Source organism: Pagrus major, chromosome 20 (assembly GCF_040436345.1).
Source record: "Pagrus major chromosome 20, Pma_NU_1.0".
Taxonomy (NCBI): domain Eukaryota; kingdom Metazoa; phylum Chordata; class Actinopteri; order Spariformes; family Sparidae; genus Pagrus; species Pagrus major.
Window position 1 is genome coordinate 17,745,154 of NC_133234.1, and position 12,889 is coordinate 17,758,042.

At 40.5% G+C, this 12,889-nt stretch overlaps 1 protein-coding gene across 1 annotated transcript; it reads right to left on the reverse strand.

Annotated features, from left to right (window-relative positions):
- Nucleotides 1-3,813: 3,813 nt before the first annotated feature.
- On the reverse strand, nt 3,814-12,342 carry LOC141015166 (annexin A4-like). The gene is made up of 15 exons (XM_073489113.1): nt 12,163-12,342; nt 9,059-9,477; nt 8,924-8,964; nt 8,602-8,742; nt 8,408-8,495; nt 8,216-8,310; nt 7,413-7,526; nt 7,070-7,160; nt 6,189-6,268; nt 5,986-6,042; nt 5,805-5,898; nt 5,537-5,632; nt 4,709-4,767; nt 4,476-4,598; nt 3,814-4,384 (listed from the first exon to the last, which is right to left on the reverse strand). Exons 2-15 carry the CDS (start codon nt 9,465-9,467, stop codon nt 4,325-4,327), a joined length of 1,548 nt encoding a protein of 515 aa, XP_073345214.1. The 5' UTR covers nt 9,468-9,477; nt 12,163-12,342; the 3' UTR covers nt 3,814-4,324.
- Nucleotides 12,343-12,889: the final 547 nt, after the last annotated feature.

Consider the following 12,889-nt stretch of genomic DNA (forward strand, 5'->3'; position numbering starts at 1 on the left):
GCCTTTCACAGACCGATATGTTGTCTTCTTTTGCTGCTCTTCTTCAAAGCCTCTTCGGCTGGAGGTACGCAGGCTGCATACACAAACAAAAGGGAACAGGTTGGACGGGTATTATTCTCTTATTTTGTCAAATATCAGTCGGTGATCCTCAAGCCGTGCAGGCTGCAGCTCTGCAGGCCGGATAGTGATATCTGCTGCTACATCTCATTATGTGTTGTTCATCTAATCCTCGGGTTTGTAATTTGCTTATATGCACTCATGAAGTTTAAAGCGGGATTACGTCCCTGGCAACCAAATGTCACTTAACCGCACACTCCTCATTGGACGGCTGGAGAAAATCCACTGCAAATCAACAATTTGGTCAAAACTTACTTTTACTGATTGTCTGTAAGATTATTAACATTAGAGGTCTGAGACAGGGGGGGTGTCAATTAAGGTGAAAATGTGGACTAATCTCAATAGATTCGCAGAATTTGATTTTTCAGGAGATTATGTTTAATCTGTCTGTGAGCCAAACCTTTAATGAGACGTAGTGTTGGTGCTTCATTTAGGTATCTCTTCATTTTTAGTCTGTGTTCGCAGTTTTCTTCAGAAATACCATAGAAAACAAAAGTAACAGGTGAAAGATGGCATTTCTTTTTGTGATTATTGGATTTAATTCTCTGTTATAACCACTTTTAAAGGGTAACTCCACTAATTTTGCATATTAAAGTGTGTTTATAGGTCTTGGGGAGTACGCCTGCATATATGAAAAAAGGAGTATAGAGTCTTTTGTGGCTCCAGAGGAAGCTTCATTTAATCTACTAAATTGCCTCCAGTGATGTCACTCAGCGGCTAAGTTGCATTGTGGGTAATGTAGGCACCAAGTGTAGAATAAAAAAAGGCGATGTCTCTGGTTCTGCTGTATCGCTTTGATAATTTGTTTTTAAACTGTCAAAAACATAATGAGTGTTATAGTATTGCAATGTTAGACCAGAGGACTGCTTTTCAAAACATGGTGCCTACATTACCCACAATGCAATTTAGCCACTGTAGTGCAGGTGATATGTGAAAAAATCTTTCAGTTTTTCATAGAAGCATGAAACTTGGTGCAGTTGTACAGTTTGCAGTCCTGCACATTTTAAGATATGGAGCCATTGCAAAAATTACCACGTGGCAGCCATGGTGGCCATTTCACACTCGAGTCACATTTTCTTGCAACAAACCACTCAAAATTCAAATCAAAACCCTTTAGATTGTCGTTTAAGAGAGGAAGAGAAAGCTCCAGGGAGTACAATCAAAGGCTGACCTTCACAGCTCCCATCTCCCTCGTACTGATGACGCAGACAGATACTATTGATTCACACGACTCCCATATACGCACATGTGCTGACATCTCCATTAAGACTGTGCATCCCTCTACATGGTTCCCAGACAGGGCGCAGCATCCTGCTTTCACGTCCACTTGTTAATAATTAAAGCACTTTCTCTAGAAATCCGGATCAGGGAAGTGCTCTGTTTTGTCTTTAAATATAAAAGCCAAATGGGAGAACCCCCCACTGATTTGGCCTATATATTTCAGCAGGTATCAAGGAAAGCAGTCTCAGCTCGAGAGAGGAAAAACCACAAATACAAACATCAAATATTCATCCTTTTTTGTCCTCAGTCTTGCTTGTGGGAGCTTTTCGTTTTGAGAGTGTTTGTGTGGACTGTGATGTGAGAAAGGTGTAGACGAAGTGAGGCTCGGTGGAGTCATTTGTCTCCCCGTCACAGCCCCTCTGAGGCTGCACTTTTGAGGCCAGTGAGCACAACATAAAGAAGATTTTAGGACATCCGTGTCTCCAATATGGACACTATTTATAGCCCTGAGAAAAGCTCTCTGCGCCATATCACTTGAGTGCAACGCAACTGCAAAGAGACATCGCTTACATAAGCCACATTACTCGCACCTTTTAACAGAACGTGCAGCTCGTGACACTCTGAGGATGGTTGACTCACTCGTCGTAATCCAGACCAAGGTGCTGAGAATGAGACTGGCTTTGAAATGCAAATTGCTCATTGTGTTCCGGCTCAGTGCAGAAAAACCACAGTCCATGTTTCATGCAAAACACATGATCCCATTTAACAAAGACAATCCGGATATGCCTAAATGTTTTTTTTCATTTTTATTGAAATGAGAAGTGGCTGTTTGTAAGTCTCAGAAGACTGGAACTATCAAATGGCACAATGTTGGAATACTAAAAATGCATCCATTGAATTTCAGCCATTATCCTGTTACAAGGATGATTGCAAAGTAGAGTTAGTGCAACGGATATTCAGATCAAAGCAGAACTCTAAGTCAGCAGGCAAAACAATCACACAGACATGAGATATGACACTTCATGTGCACAAAGAGCCCTCTACTGGCAGCGAAACACACACACCAGAATAGATCACTGGACAAACTGTAAACAGAATTATTGAGAATTACATTTCTGCAGCCATACGGATGTGATAATGATTGTTTGCAAGATAAAGCACAGTGAAAGAGCCACTAGTTTCAAACAGTTTACACAGCAGCCCCGACAAAAAGGCACATATTTTCTGTCTTTAGGCTTTGGCTTTCAGCAAAAAGGCAACACTGTCTATAAATGTTGAACAACTTGAAACATTTCAAGATGAAAGAAGATGAAGAAGAGTCTTTTAAAGTGGATATAAAGTGAACAGCTAAATTGCATAGACTTGCAAGCTGGAGTTAAACTCCGGTTAGTTTAGAGGAGACGCCTTTCGCTTAGCTTCATTTCTTACATTCAAAAATTACCTGGAATTTAACTGTGAGTTACACGAGCATTAAATGTTCATATGTATTCTGCATGAGACTCAGTTACACTTCATTTGCTAACACTTGCACAATAGTCTCACGCAACTTTGTATATATTTACTTACACAGTTGAAATTAGGGATGCACGATATATACTGTTTGAGCCGATACATTATTGGGAATAGAGCCAAATCGCTTTCACTGACAAGTACAGCATCTACACACTCCAATGCAATAGGTGGTGGCATTCGCATTTAAACACAGAAGAAGAACGAGCGCAGCATGCTGTTGTCGCTCTCATGACATCAAACTGCTGCATGCTGTGGTGTGGACGTTCTTTTTACACTTTCGGAGGAGACAAAGTGATTGCAGTCTAAAACTACGTATTCCAGGTTTAACAACAAAACTTATTAGAGCTCTGAAATATTAAATCATCCCTCTTGGCTTAATACATGTTAGCTTTTCTTACCCTCAGGTGTGCATAAACTACAGATTAGGAACAAAAATGTGAAGCTCTCTGTTATCTTATCGGTATCGGCCATAAAAAGGTATCGGCTGGAAAAAAATCCATACCGTGCATCCCTAGTTGAAATGATTGGCAGCGAGGTACAATTTATGTCAGTAACACAGTTAATAAGGTATGTTTAAAGTGTTGTGTTAAATAAGGGTGTCAGGATTCGTTTCAGTTTTAAATGTTTTTTCCAGCACCGACGGCTACGCCATTGTTGGACTATCGAGTCTTGTTTTGTGAAGAAATAACCGCCATTTTTTTCTGGAGCGTAGTCTAAAGTCAATTGGGAACAAACTGTTAATCCCAAAAAAACAAGAAGAAGAGTTTTAAGATGGCAGAAGGGAAGAAACTTTATAGCAACAGCCTGAGTTTCTTCACCTTGCTTTTTGCAACGCGTGTGTTCTTCTTCAGACACACACCTAATATACTAAGAGAATCGCTGATCTTGCTTTTGATTTCGATAGTTGAAATCGAATGCTCTAGTTGATCGATTTTGAAATAAAATCATGACACCCTTATTGCATAATGCTTCCTCGTACATGTCCTTTATACATGAGATAAATGAGATACACGTTCTTGTTCTGCATTTTTCTTTCCTCCAAATACAGTTTCTGTAATCATCAATACAATCTGAAGCAGATTTGAAGTTCACCAGTTTGTTGGACATACTTTTCTACTGTAGTTACTATAGTTTTTTTGTATATATAATTTAACAATTTTCTTAATTATAATAAGTGTGAAATTTTAGGCACCCACTATTTGCTTAAGACTCCACCTTCTACCCACAAATGGCAAAGCTATCCACTGCTCCTTTAAAAAATATTCATATTAATATATATTTACTATTTGGCAATCATCTACTACAATACAGTAGCAAAACAAACCATGTCAAAAATACAAAAGTAATAATTATTGATTAATGTTATAGGAAAACTAACTTTAACTACATGCATCAGGGGTGATATAAGGTCCTATAACATTGTTTCAGTGTGGACATGCATTGTGTCCTCATGAAGTGTTGCCTTCCTTTCCATTTAGTCGCTACCACCACACAGCTTCAATAGCAGCTTCTTGTAATCCCCGGAGGTATCACCCTAAAAAAACAACAACAAAATAATCAATATATAGTTCAAATGTATCATCTATAAAAGGAAAAACAAAAAAAAAGTGTTTTGTGGGACTTACTGAGATGGCAGTGTACAGTGACTTTCCGTAAGTCCTCGTATACGCCTGTCTGACGTCCAGCATGTCGACCTCAGAGCGGGACACCATGACACGGATCAGGGTTGTGTCCTTGGTGCCTGCTCCCTGTCAACACAACACAATGTGACACTTCAGTGACTGCGACAGTGAAATCTTCTTCTCTGTCAGTGCAGGAAACCTTAAGAAGAAAATGTGATGATAAAGAACAGGCGTACCTGCATGGCCTTGTGGAGCCTTTCTGCGAAGTAGACAGGGGTGTCCTTGATGCATTTCACTGGGAAAAAGGAGAAGATGTGACCAGATTAGTCTTGAATGAGGCTTTCTTGAGGCTGACGCTTACTTTCATTCAAATATAAGGCAGTCGAATAATAAAAAAAAAGGTTTTGTTGTGTCAGAAGTTTTTGTTGTGTCATTGTTCTTTTGTTTCTGCCATTTTTAATTTGTGAAAAACTTTTTTGTACAACACCAACTACACTTTTTCATCTGATCTTCACTGCATTTCAAGAGAGCACATATATGGATGAAACCCAACATTTATTCTAAGATATTCCAAACTGGCTTCCTTTCATTGGTCTAATTGGTTCTTGCACGTACGGGCCACTTTAGATACTCAACTACGAAACTTCACCCAACTTTCCATCAGCATGGGGGTGAGTAGATAATGACTGAATTTTCATTTTTGGGTGAACTTTTCCTTTAAGTCTTAATAAGAAGAATAATACATTTTATTTACTATATATACCTTTCATGGTACTCAAAGACACTTAACATAAGTTAAAAAGAAAACAACAACAACAACAACATTAATAAACAGTAAAATCAGTCTATCAATCCATCATTTGCTTTTGATCAATAATCAGGTATTAAAAAGGTATTTAGGTCAAACAACAGCATGTTTGCATCTGCAGGACATTTTCCTTCCAGGAAACCCTTTCGAAACAAACGTCTGCCGCATGACTTCAACATAAACTTCAAAGTTCAGCATGTTTTTTTGGAAAGCTAGGTTTGGAAAAAAAAAAAAAAAAAAGACCAAAGGAACGTACCCACAGCCACCATGCCAGACTCCAAGTTTCCAGACATTTCCCTGCAGATACTCTTTTCAATCTCTCGCCCACACATCTGCTGGTACTCCTGGAAGACTGATAAAGAAAAGAAACACAGGTGAGAAAACCATAATATTTGAAATCCTAGGTGAAAAAAGGGTCAACATGTGCAGTTACGACACAGGGAAAGCAGAGGCAGAAGTATTATGTTGAACTTCAAGAGATGGAGATATTCTTGTGGAAGTTCAACAGTGTTGATTTTACACACCTGCACGGAGGTGAGGCTTGCTGCGAGCACACAGGATGGCATTAAACTGAGACTCATCAGTTCCAACTTTATTTTCCCCAGCAGCATACAGTTTCTGTCGGACACACAGAAACACGTTAATTCAAAATGGAGCACATCCATGCTCGTTTATCAGTGTTACAACAAATAAGCAATTTCAAACCTGAGCGTCCTGTTTGGCCATGGCGATGTCAACAGTCTCGCGTTCGTCACGATTTCCCTGGATAGATTAAGACACATGCTCATTAATCATACATTATGTGGGCAGACTACACTGACAGAGTCAACACGTCAAGTTCACATGACGGATTTCAGTATGTTTACAGAGAGCTCATTATGAATCAGTGTAAAATACGCAGCAGTTACCTGGCAGAGAGAGACCAGGAGTCTGCGGAAGTGACCGGAGGTGTCGCTGCTGATGGCGTCCTCCAGGCTCTTCCCGTACTCTGGAAAGAAGGGAGGGCGTTGCTTTTTAGGTAAATATATTCATTTGCATAACATTTGCATCTTGCTATGTCACCACTTTTTCATAATCCATCATCAAAGTTCAAACACAGGGTAGTCACACTACCTTTCATCAAAAACTAACCTTCTAACAACAAACACAAGACTATTTTGGATTTTGAATAATGATCATCACATGTGGGGTGGGCTGTCTGTCTATCAGGATTCGTAAAGTTTTGTAAGACAGTAGAATTGCAATAGTGAAAAATAAAGTTTACAGAATTCCTTTATACCCATATATATCAATTCATATCGTCACTTGGTTTATTTTACCAGTTGTTTATATTAACTGTGATTGTACGTTTTGATTTAATCATTTAAGATGGGATGGTTCATTTCAAATATTAAAAGATTTTTGTGTTGCATGATTGACTGTGGAGATAAAACACCAGATTATATTGAAAATCAAGCGTTTTTCAAGGATTATATTCAAAATTAAAGCGTATTCCTACGATAAGCCTTTATTTTTTACAAACTTTATGAATCCTGTCTATGATACTAAAATTTCTATTTTAACTTCTTTTTGTCAATCAATGTTTTAATAGTACAGAAAGTAATCCAGCTCTAAAGGTGTTTATGAAGTTAAAAATGATTATTTATTTAAAATATAGGGTTAGCTCAACACAATTTCAGCGATTGTTTTGTTGCCGTTTCTATAAAACAAATGTAATGTTGGAAAACAGACAATAACATGGCTTCATCCTTTTTACAAAAATGTAGACAACGTCGTGCTCAGAACTCACCAGCTTTGTAGATTCTGGTGATTTCATGAATGTCTGCATTGGAGCGGGACGACAGAATCTCAATCAGACAGGCTTCATCAGTTCCTGCACCCTGAGGAAAAAAAAAGAAGCATAGAAAAGCCTTAGTGCAACATTTAAAGACACACCTGCTTCATAAAGTAAAAGTGGAGAACGTTCATTGGTCATCAGCCATGACTCTAGTCTCAACTCGTCTAGCCTTCACTTGCACTTAGAGGATTATTTTTGTTCTTATTTTCCAACTACATGATGAGTCACACAATGTGGTTTGGACTAGGAGACCAAAATTGAAGGATCTGCTGAGACAACAACTCGAGCTTCCAACCTTTATAGCTTCTCTGAGTTCGGCTGCGTCAAACTGTGCAGGGGTCATCATCATGGCAAGAACCAGCTTCTCAAAGTTTCCAGTGAGCTCAGACTTCAGATCACGGAGTAAATCCTGAAGGGACAAAAACAGAAAAAACAAAACAAAGACAAACAAAACCCATGAGAGCAAAGTCGGCCTAAATATAGGTACCATATGGAGTCAGTGACTATGATTACATGCACACTTGTTTTCCACTCTTATTCAGAATTAGGCCTGTAGCAGTTTCCAATCAAGACATGTGGGATAAGTTGATACTTTTTCAGGTTTTAGGCGCATTCTTTGGACATGTATACAACGCAAATGTATTATGCATCTCAACTGGGGTTTATACCGTAGTTTGTGGCTCACAGCCTCTTGCCTGTTTACTGTCAGCTCTGTCAGTTGTCACAGATGCGTTTTAGACAAAATAACTAGCTAACAGCTTGCAAGGCTGGGGTAGAGATGCATGCCGGAAAGAGAAGCCCACATTTCTGCTCAGAAGGCTGTAGGAATGAAAGAGGGAGGCTATATTCCCACGGACAAAATAAGCCTCTCCGGCTGTTGTGATAAACGACATGTTAGGGCATGAATATGCATAGCTGATGTAATTTTAGTAGTATGTTTCTAGTCATTGGGCATGTAAACACCTTAGTAGGTATATATTCTTTTTTTCTAAATAAAGGCAAAAACTGGGATATTTTGTGCATGTAAACATAGCCACTGAGAAGCAACAAATGACATCCAACTGGAAAATATTTGTAACAAAATATTAGAAAATGTACCTTCCCATAAGTAGTTTTATAGGCTGCAACCATTGGAACCCTCTGCTTGTTGGTACGACTTCCCAGAAGTTCAATAATGGCGTTCTCGTCAGTGCCTGTTGAAAAGTTGGGAAAGTTGTTGAAAAAAAGGGGGAATGTGCGAATACATTGCTCATCAAGTTTGGCATTTTCATATAAAAACCAGATACTGACCAAAACCCTTCATAGCTTTCCGAAGCACTTCGACATCCCTCAGTGGATCAGCCCCTGGAAAGTCTTTCAAAGAACCCCGGTACCCTTTCTATGAAATAAAAAACATAAGAAATAAAAACATCAGAAGATGAAATACAGCAGTTATAAAGGTGTTTGTGGTGGTATGTCATAGGATGAAGACAAATGCATCTTACATGAATGGCAGGTGCCTGAGGGTTGGACGGAGCTCCACTTCCATATGCAGGCATTTGTGGGTTCGCGGGGGCTCCTGGGTAACTTGGCATGGGCTGGCCCGGTGCAGGACCCCCTGGGTATCCCTGCTGAGCTCCTCCTGGCTGCAAACAGAAGACAGCTGTAAGTGCCAAGTCCACGGCGACAAATTTCATATAGAGCTAATAAGGTTCAAGATGGACTGGTGAAGATAAGGTGATTTAAGCAAACAAGAGATTTAGCTTAAGTCGGTCCATATGTTATCAGTGGTGGCAGTGGTGAGGAATGAGGAAAGAATTTACGAACCGCTCCATAGCCACTTGGTGCTGCACCCCAGCCTCCACCGCCTGCAAAGAAAATATTGACATAACATTCGAAACGCAATTCATTTTAAGAACAAACACTATAAATATCTTTTGGATGCAAATCCTCATGACTCACCTGCTGGAGGCATGGAGGGATAACCTCCTGCTCCTGGCTGCGGCTGCTGGTATCCTCCTGCTTGAGGAGGGAAGCCTCCAGCTTGGGCAGGGTAACCACCAGCCTGGGGAGGGAAGCCTCCTGCTGCTGGGGGATAACCACCCGCTGCGGGAGGGTAACCACCACCGGCCTGGTTTGGGTATCCGCCTCCCTGTGGGGGGTAGCCTCCTGCTGCTGGAGGGTAGCCGCCTGCTGCTGGTGGGTAGCCACCCTGCGCTGGAGGGTAGCCGCCTTGCGCTGGAGGATATCCGCCTTGCGCTGGAGGATATCCGCCTTGTGCTGGAGGGTAGCCGCCTTGCGCTGGAGGGTAGCCACCACCAGCCTGTGGTGGGTATCCCCCGGACTGAGGAGGGTATCCTGGGTAGCTCATTTTTTAGAACCTGGAGGTGACATGAAGGTGTAGGTGGTTACTGTGATGTATGAGGGCCAGCATGGTTCTTTTTCACCTGCAGGACCTTTTCCAGAAATGTCAGCTTAATTGTTTTTAAAATCATCCATCAATTGGTATCAATATGTGTCTTGAGAGACCAAATAAACACGTACATCAACGGAATAAACGGATACTGTGTTTTTTACACAGAGAAATTAATATCTTCAGGTATAACATTTGCCGAATTAACAAGAAGGCCTAAATGTTTAAGAAAGTGTTGTAGACAGTGTTTCACAAACTTCATAAAGCTTCTCCTACATTAACAACTCACAAAATTGAGCGATTTTTAGATGGAGTCTGGTGACTTTCTCCACGTGACACTTTACACAAAGTGTCATTTCAGCAACAACATTATGTAGAGCATTTAATGCCGAATTCACAAGAAGGCAATGAATGATTTACAATTTGCTACAGCCGTTTCAAAACAGTTTTTTCAGTTTCTCCTCACTCAACAACTCTTAAAAATGTGCGATTTATTAAGGAAGTCTGGGGATATTTCAGTTTCTAGTTCTGGTCGGATCAGTTGAAACAGACAGTTTGTTCATAAACACGTTTTGCTAACCTTGGGTGGGTTAGAGAGCGCAAACAGCTCTGAATGTGGTCTGAGTGATCAAATGTCAAATGCATCCTGAGGGCATTCACACCTTTACATAGAGCTCAGGACGGATGTTGAAAGAAAGGTCTGAACAGGGTGTAAAATCTCTCTGCTCCAGTGATAGGACGTTCAATGGCCCAGGAGGTATTGGGGTGGAGGTTTAATCTCTTATTAGTATGGAATTTTCAAACAGTGCTCTAAAAATAGCACAAACTGATACCCAACCCCTCACCCTGGCTGCACCCTTTTAGTGCCGCCCTAAAACGCTCTATCCTTCACTTACATCTTCTATAAGTTAATGAATAAGCTACAACTTCAGACAAGGACGTGACATGGGTTTTTCTGCCGACCACACTCCACAGTGTTTGACCACATCTCCATTATGACGACAGAAACCCACGACTTCCATCTTGATCCTTAATGCATGACATATGATGAGAACTGCTCATTGTTTTTGACAGTGTTACTGTGTCAAGTTTCCCTTCCCCTTTACTTCGAAAACCACCAGAGCAAACACTGAATAATGCAAAACTAGCGGTGGCCTTTTCGGTCACACATGAAATCCCCGTTTCATGAAAGTCATTTTTGTTGGAACTGTTCAGGTGCCACCGTGTCGACCCATAACGAAGCAAAATACCAATTACAGCTGCAGGTTTGTGTGCTGTAATGGCAGGCTGTAAATTCACTTTGTTTACATGCACACAAGAAACCAGTTACTGTGAGGAATCAAGGTTTTTTTGGACAACACAGTGAGGCCATCAGGCTCTGTAAGGTAAGTTTTTCCTTACAGTGTAAAGCCACCTGAATGTTACAAATAGATCACTCTCTGACTACATGTACAACTTATTTACAGGCATACAAAGACAATTCAGCTGTAAAAACATTATTCAGATGCAACTGAGTTTTGTTAAATATTACATTTAAGTGTATCCTGATTTCATACACACACATGTACACAGTGTGTGTAGAAGTGACCTCATGAAGGACGTCTGATTGTTGACACTCCCCTGTTAGTTTCCAGCCTTCTCCTTTGGACCCTTGTAGGCACTGATGAGGCTTTCAAGTGTAATCGAAAATATAAGACCCTCCATCACATCAGAGATTTACAACCCACGGATGCAATAAATATGAGGGTGAAGGTTCAAATCCGCTTCTTTATTACACATAATCATCCCAGCGGTCAATGACATTTAGCCATCTCGTAGTTTTGTTCGTTGCGTTTGGATTGTTAATATTTTTTTAATCTTAAATAAGAACAATTAAAATGCGCGGCAGGATTTTAATAATGTACGTCACAGACTTCTTAATTATAAGCAAACCAGTAATCACCAACAGACAGCTGCTGTTGTTGTTGTTGTTATATTATATTACACTTCATGTTTACGCGTTAAAATCGCGAGTGTGTACACATTCACGCCTGGAGCTTACTTTTACATAATGCACTTGAAAGCAGCAAAACACAGACTTTCACTAAGCATCACAGGCCTGCGATTTTATCAACTCGCCAACTGGATAGCTAAGATAAGGTTTTACATTGGCAGATTTTCTGTCTACAGTAAAATGTCGACTCTAAACTTCATATGCTACGAAGTCTGGCTAATATTTAACGTCACCCCATCTTCATCTTTGATGTCCGAGAGCTTGAGCCGACTCAACGGTTCGTTAACGTTGCATAATCCTCTCGGAGGAAGTTTACATACTGATTAGCATTTAGCTAGCATCCACAACACCTAAGCTACCGTCACAGACTATTTAACACGTAAGGCAGGTATAGTTTAAAGTATCAGGAAGCCATTTTAAGAGTTTTTGATTTAAAAAAAAAAAACCAAAGTTGAGCAACGTTCCCGTTAAACAGCTCGGCAGCGGCTGTGTCCGTTTAATTGGGCGAGGCTAATTTCCTAATGACATTCCTCCTGCGGGGACGAAAGCTAAAGCAGATCCCATCGGAGCACTTTGTTGAACTTCGATGCCAGATGTAAAGCAGTGCAAGGTAGGACGAACATTTCGCAGTCCAAAAACAGAAAGATTTAGCATACTTACTTGTGTGATACGGGTTTCCGATCCAGGAAGAGACGAGCAGGGGAGTACTAGCGGGGAGGATTTAGCAGCCCGGAGGTGGGTGGGTCCTCAACATTGTTTCCGTCCTGCAGTCACAACCTTTGCTCGTGTGTTATGAAGGGAGGCTGGTGTTGACTCAGCGGGCTGTGGTGTGTCATTTACATCACATGGGCCACTGACATTATCTGTATGTTAGTCATTAGATTTACAAGTGATTAGATTTATCTCTATGGTGACACAGCAGGCACAGCATGTGGATGTTAGTGCACAAATGTGTTGAACACCTAAATAAAAAGTGAATCATTAGATTATGAATCATTTGACTATTTTTTTTAAAGCCCTTGGAAAACTTTAAATTCTTAAAGACACCCTTGCTGTGTAATGCAATGTGTCTCATGTTTTGTTTTTGTTTTTTCCATCAAAAGTTCAATCTCATCTCCTTCTCCCAAAAATGAGCTCAAGATGTCTCCTGCTTCACACGACTACGACTCACAGGCGGACTCAGGTTGTCTGAGGGCCAGGGCCGAAAAACAGAAAAAAAGCACCAGTGAGCAGGAAGTCCTGATGCAACTTATATGTAGTGATGGAGAGTAACTAAGTACTCAAGTACTATACTCAATTACAGTTTTGAGTTACTTGTACTGTAGCTACATGAGTATTTACATGTTCTGCTACTTTATGCTTCCCATCGATTGCTTTTTACCCCTCT

What these genes read in the sequence shown, in the direction of transcription:
- LOC141015166 (XM_073489113.1), bottom strand. Translation starts at nt 9,467, where the DNA reads ATGAGCTACCCAGGATACCCTCCTCAGTCCGGGGGATACCCACCACAG. An exon ending in GAAAGCTATGAAGGGTTTTG is followed by an intron (nt 8,311 to 8,407) that starts GTCAGTATCTGG and finishes ACTTTTCAACAG; the next exon opens with GCACTGACGAGAACGCCATT. An exon ending in CACCAGAATCTACAAAGCTG is followed by an intron (nt 6,269 to 7,069) that starts GTGAGTTCTGAG and finishes CCTTCTTTCCAG; the next exon opens with AGTACGGGAAGAGCCTGGAG.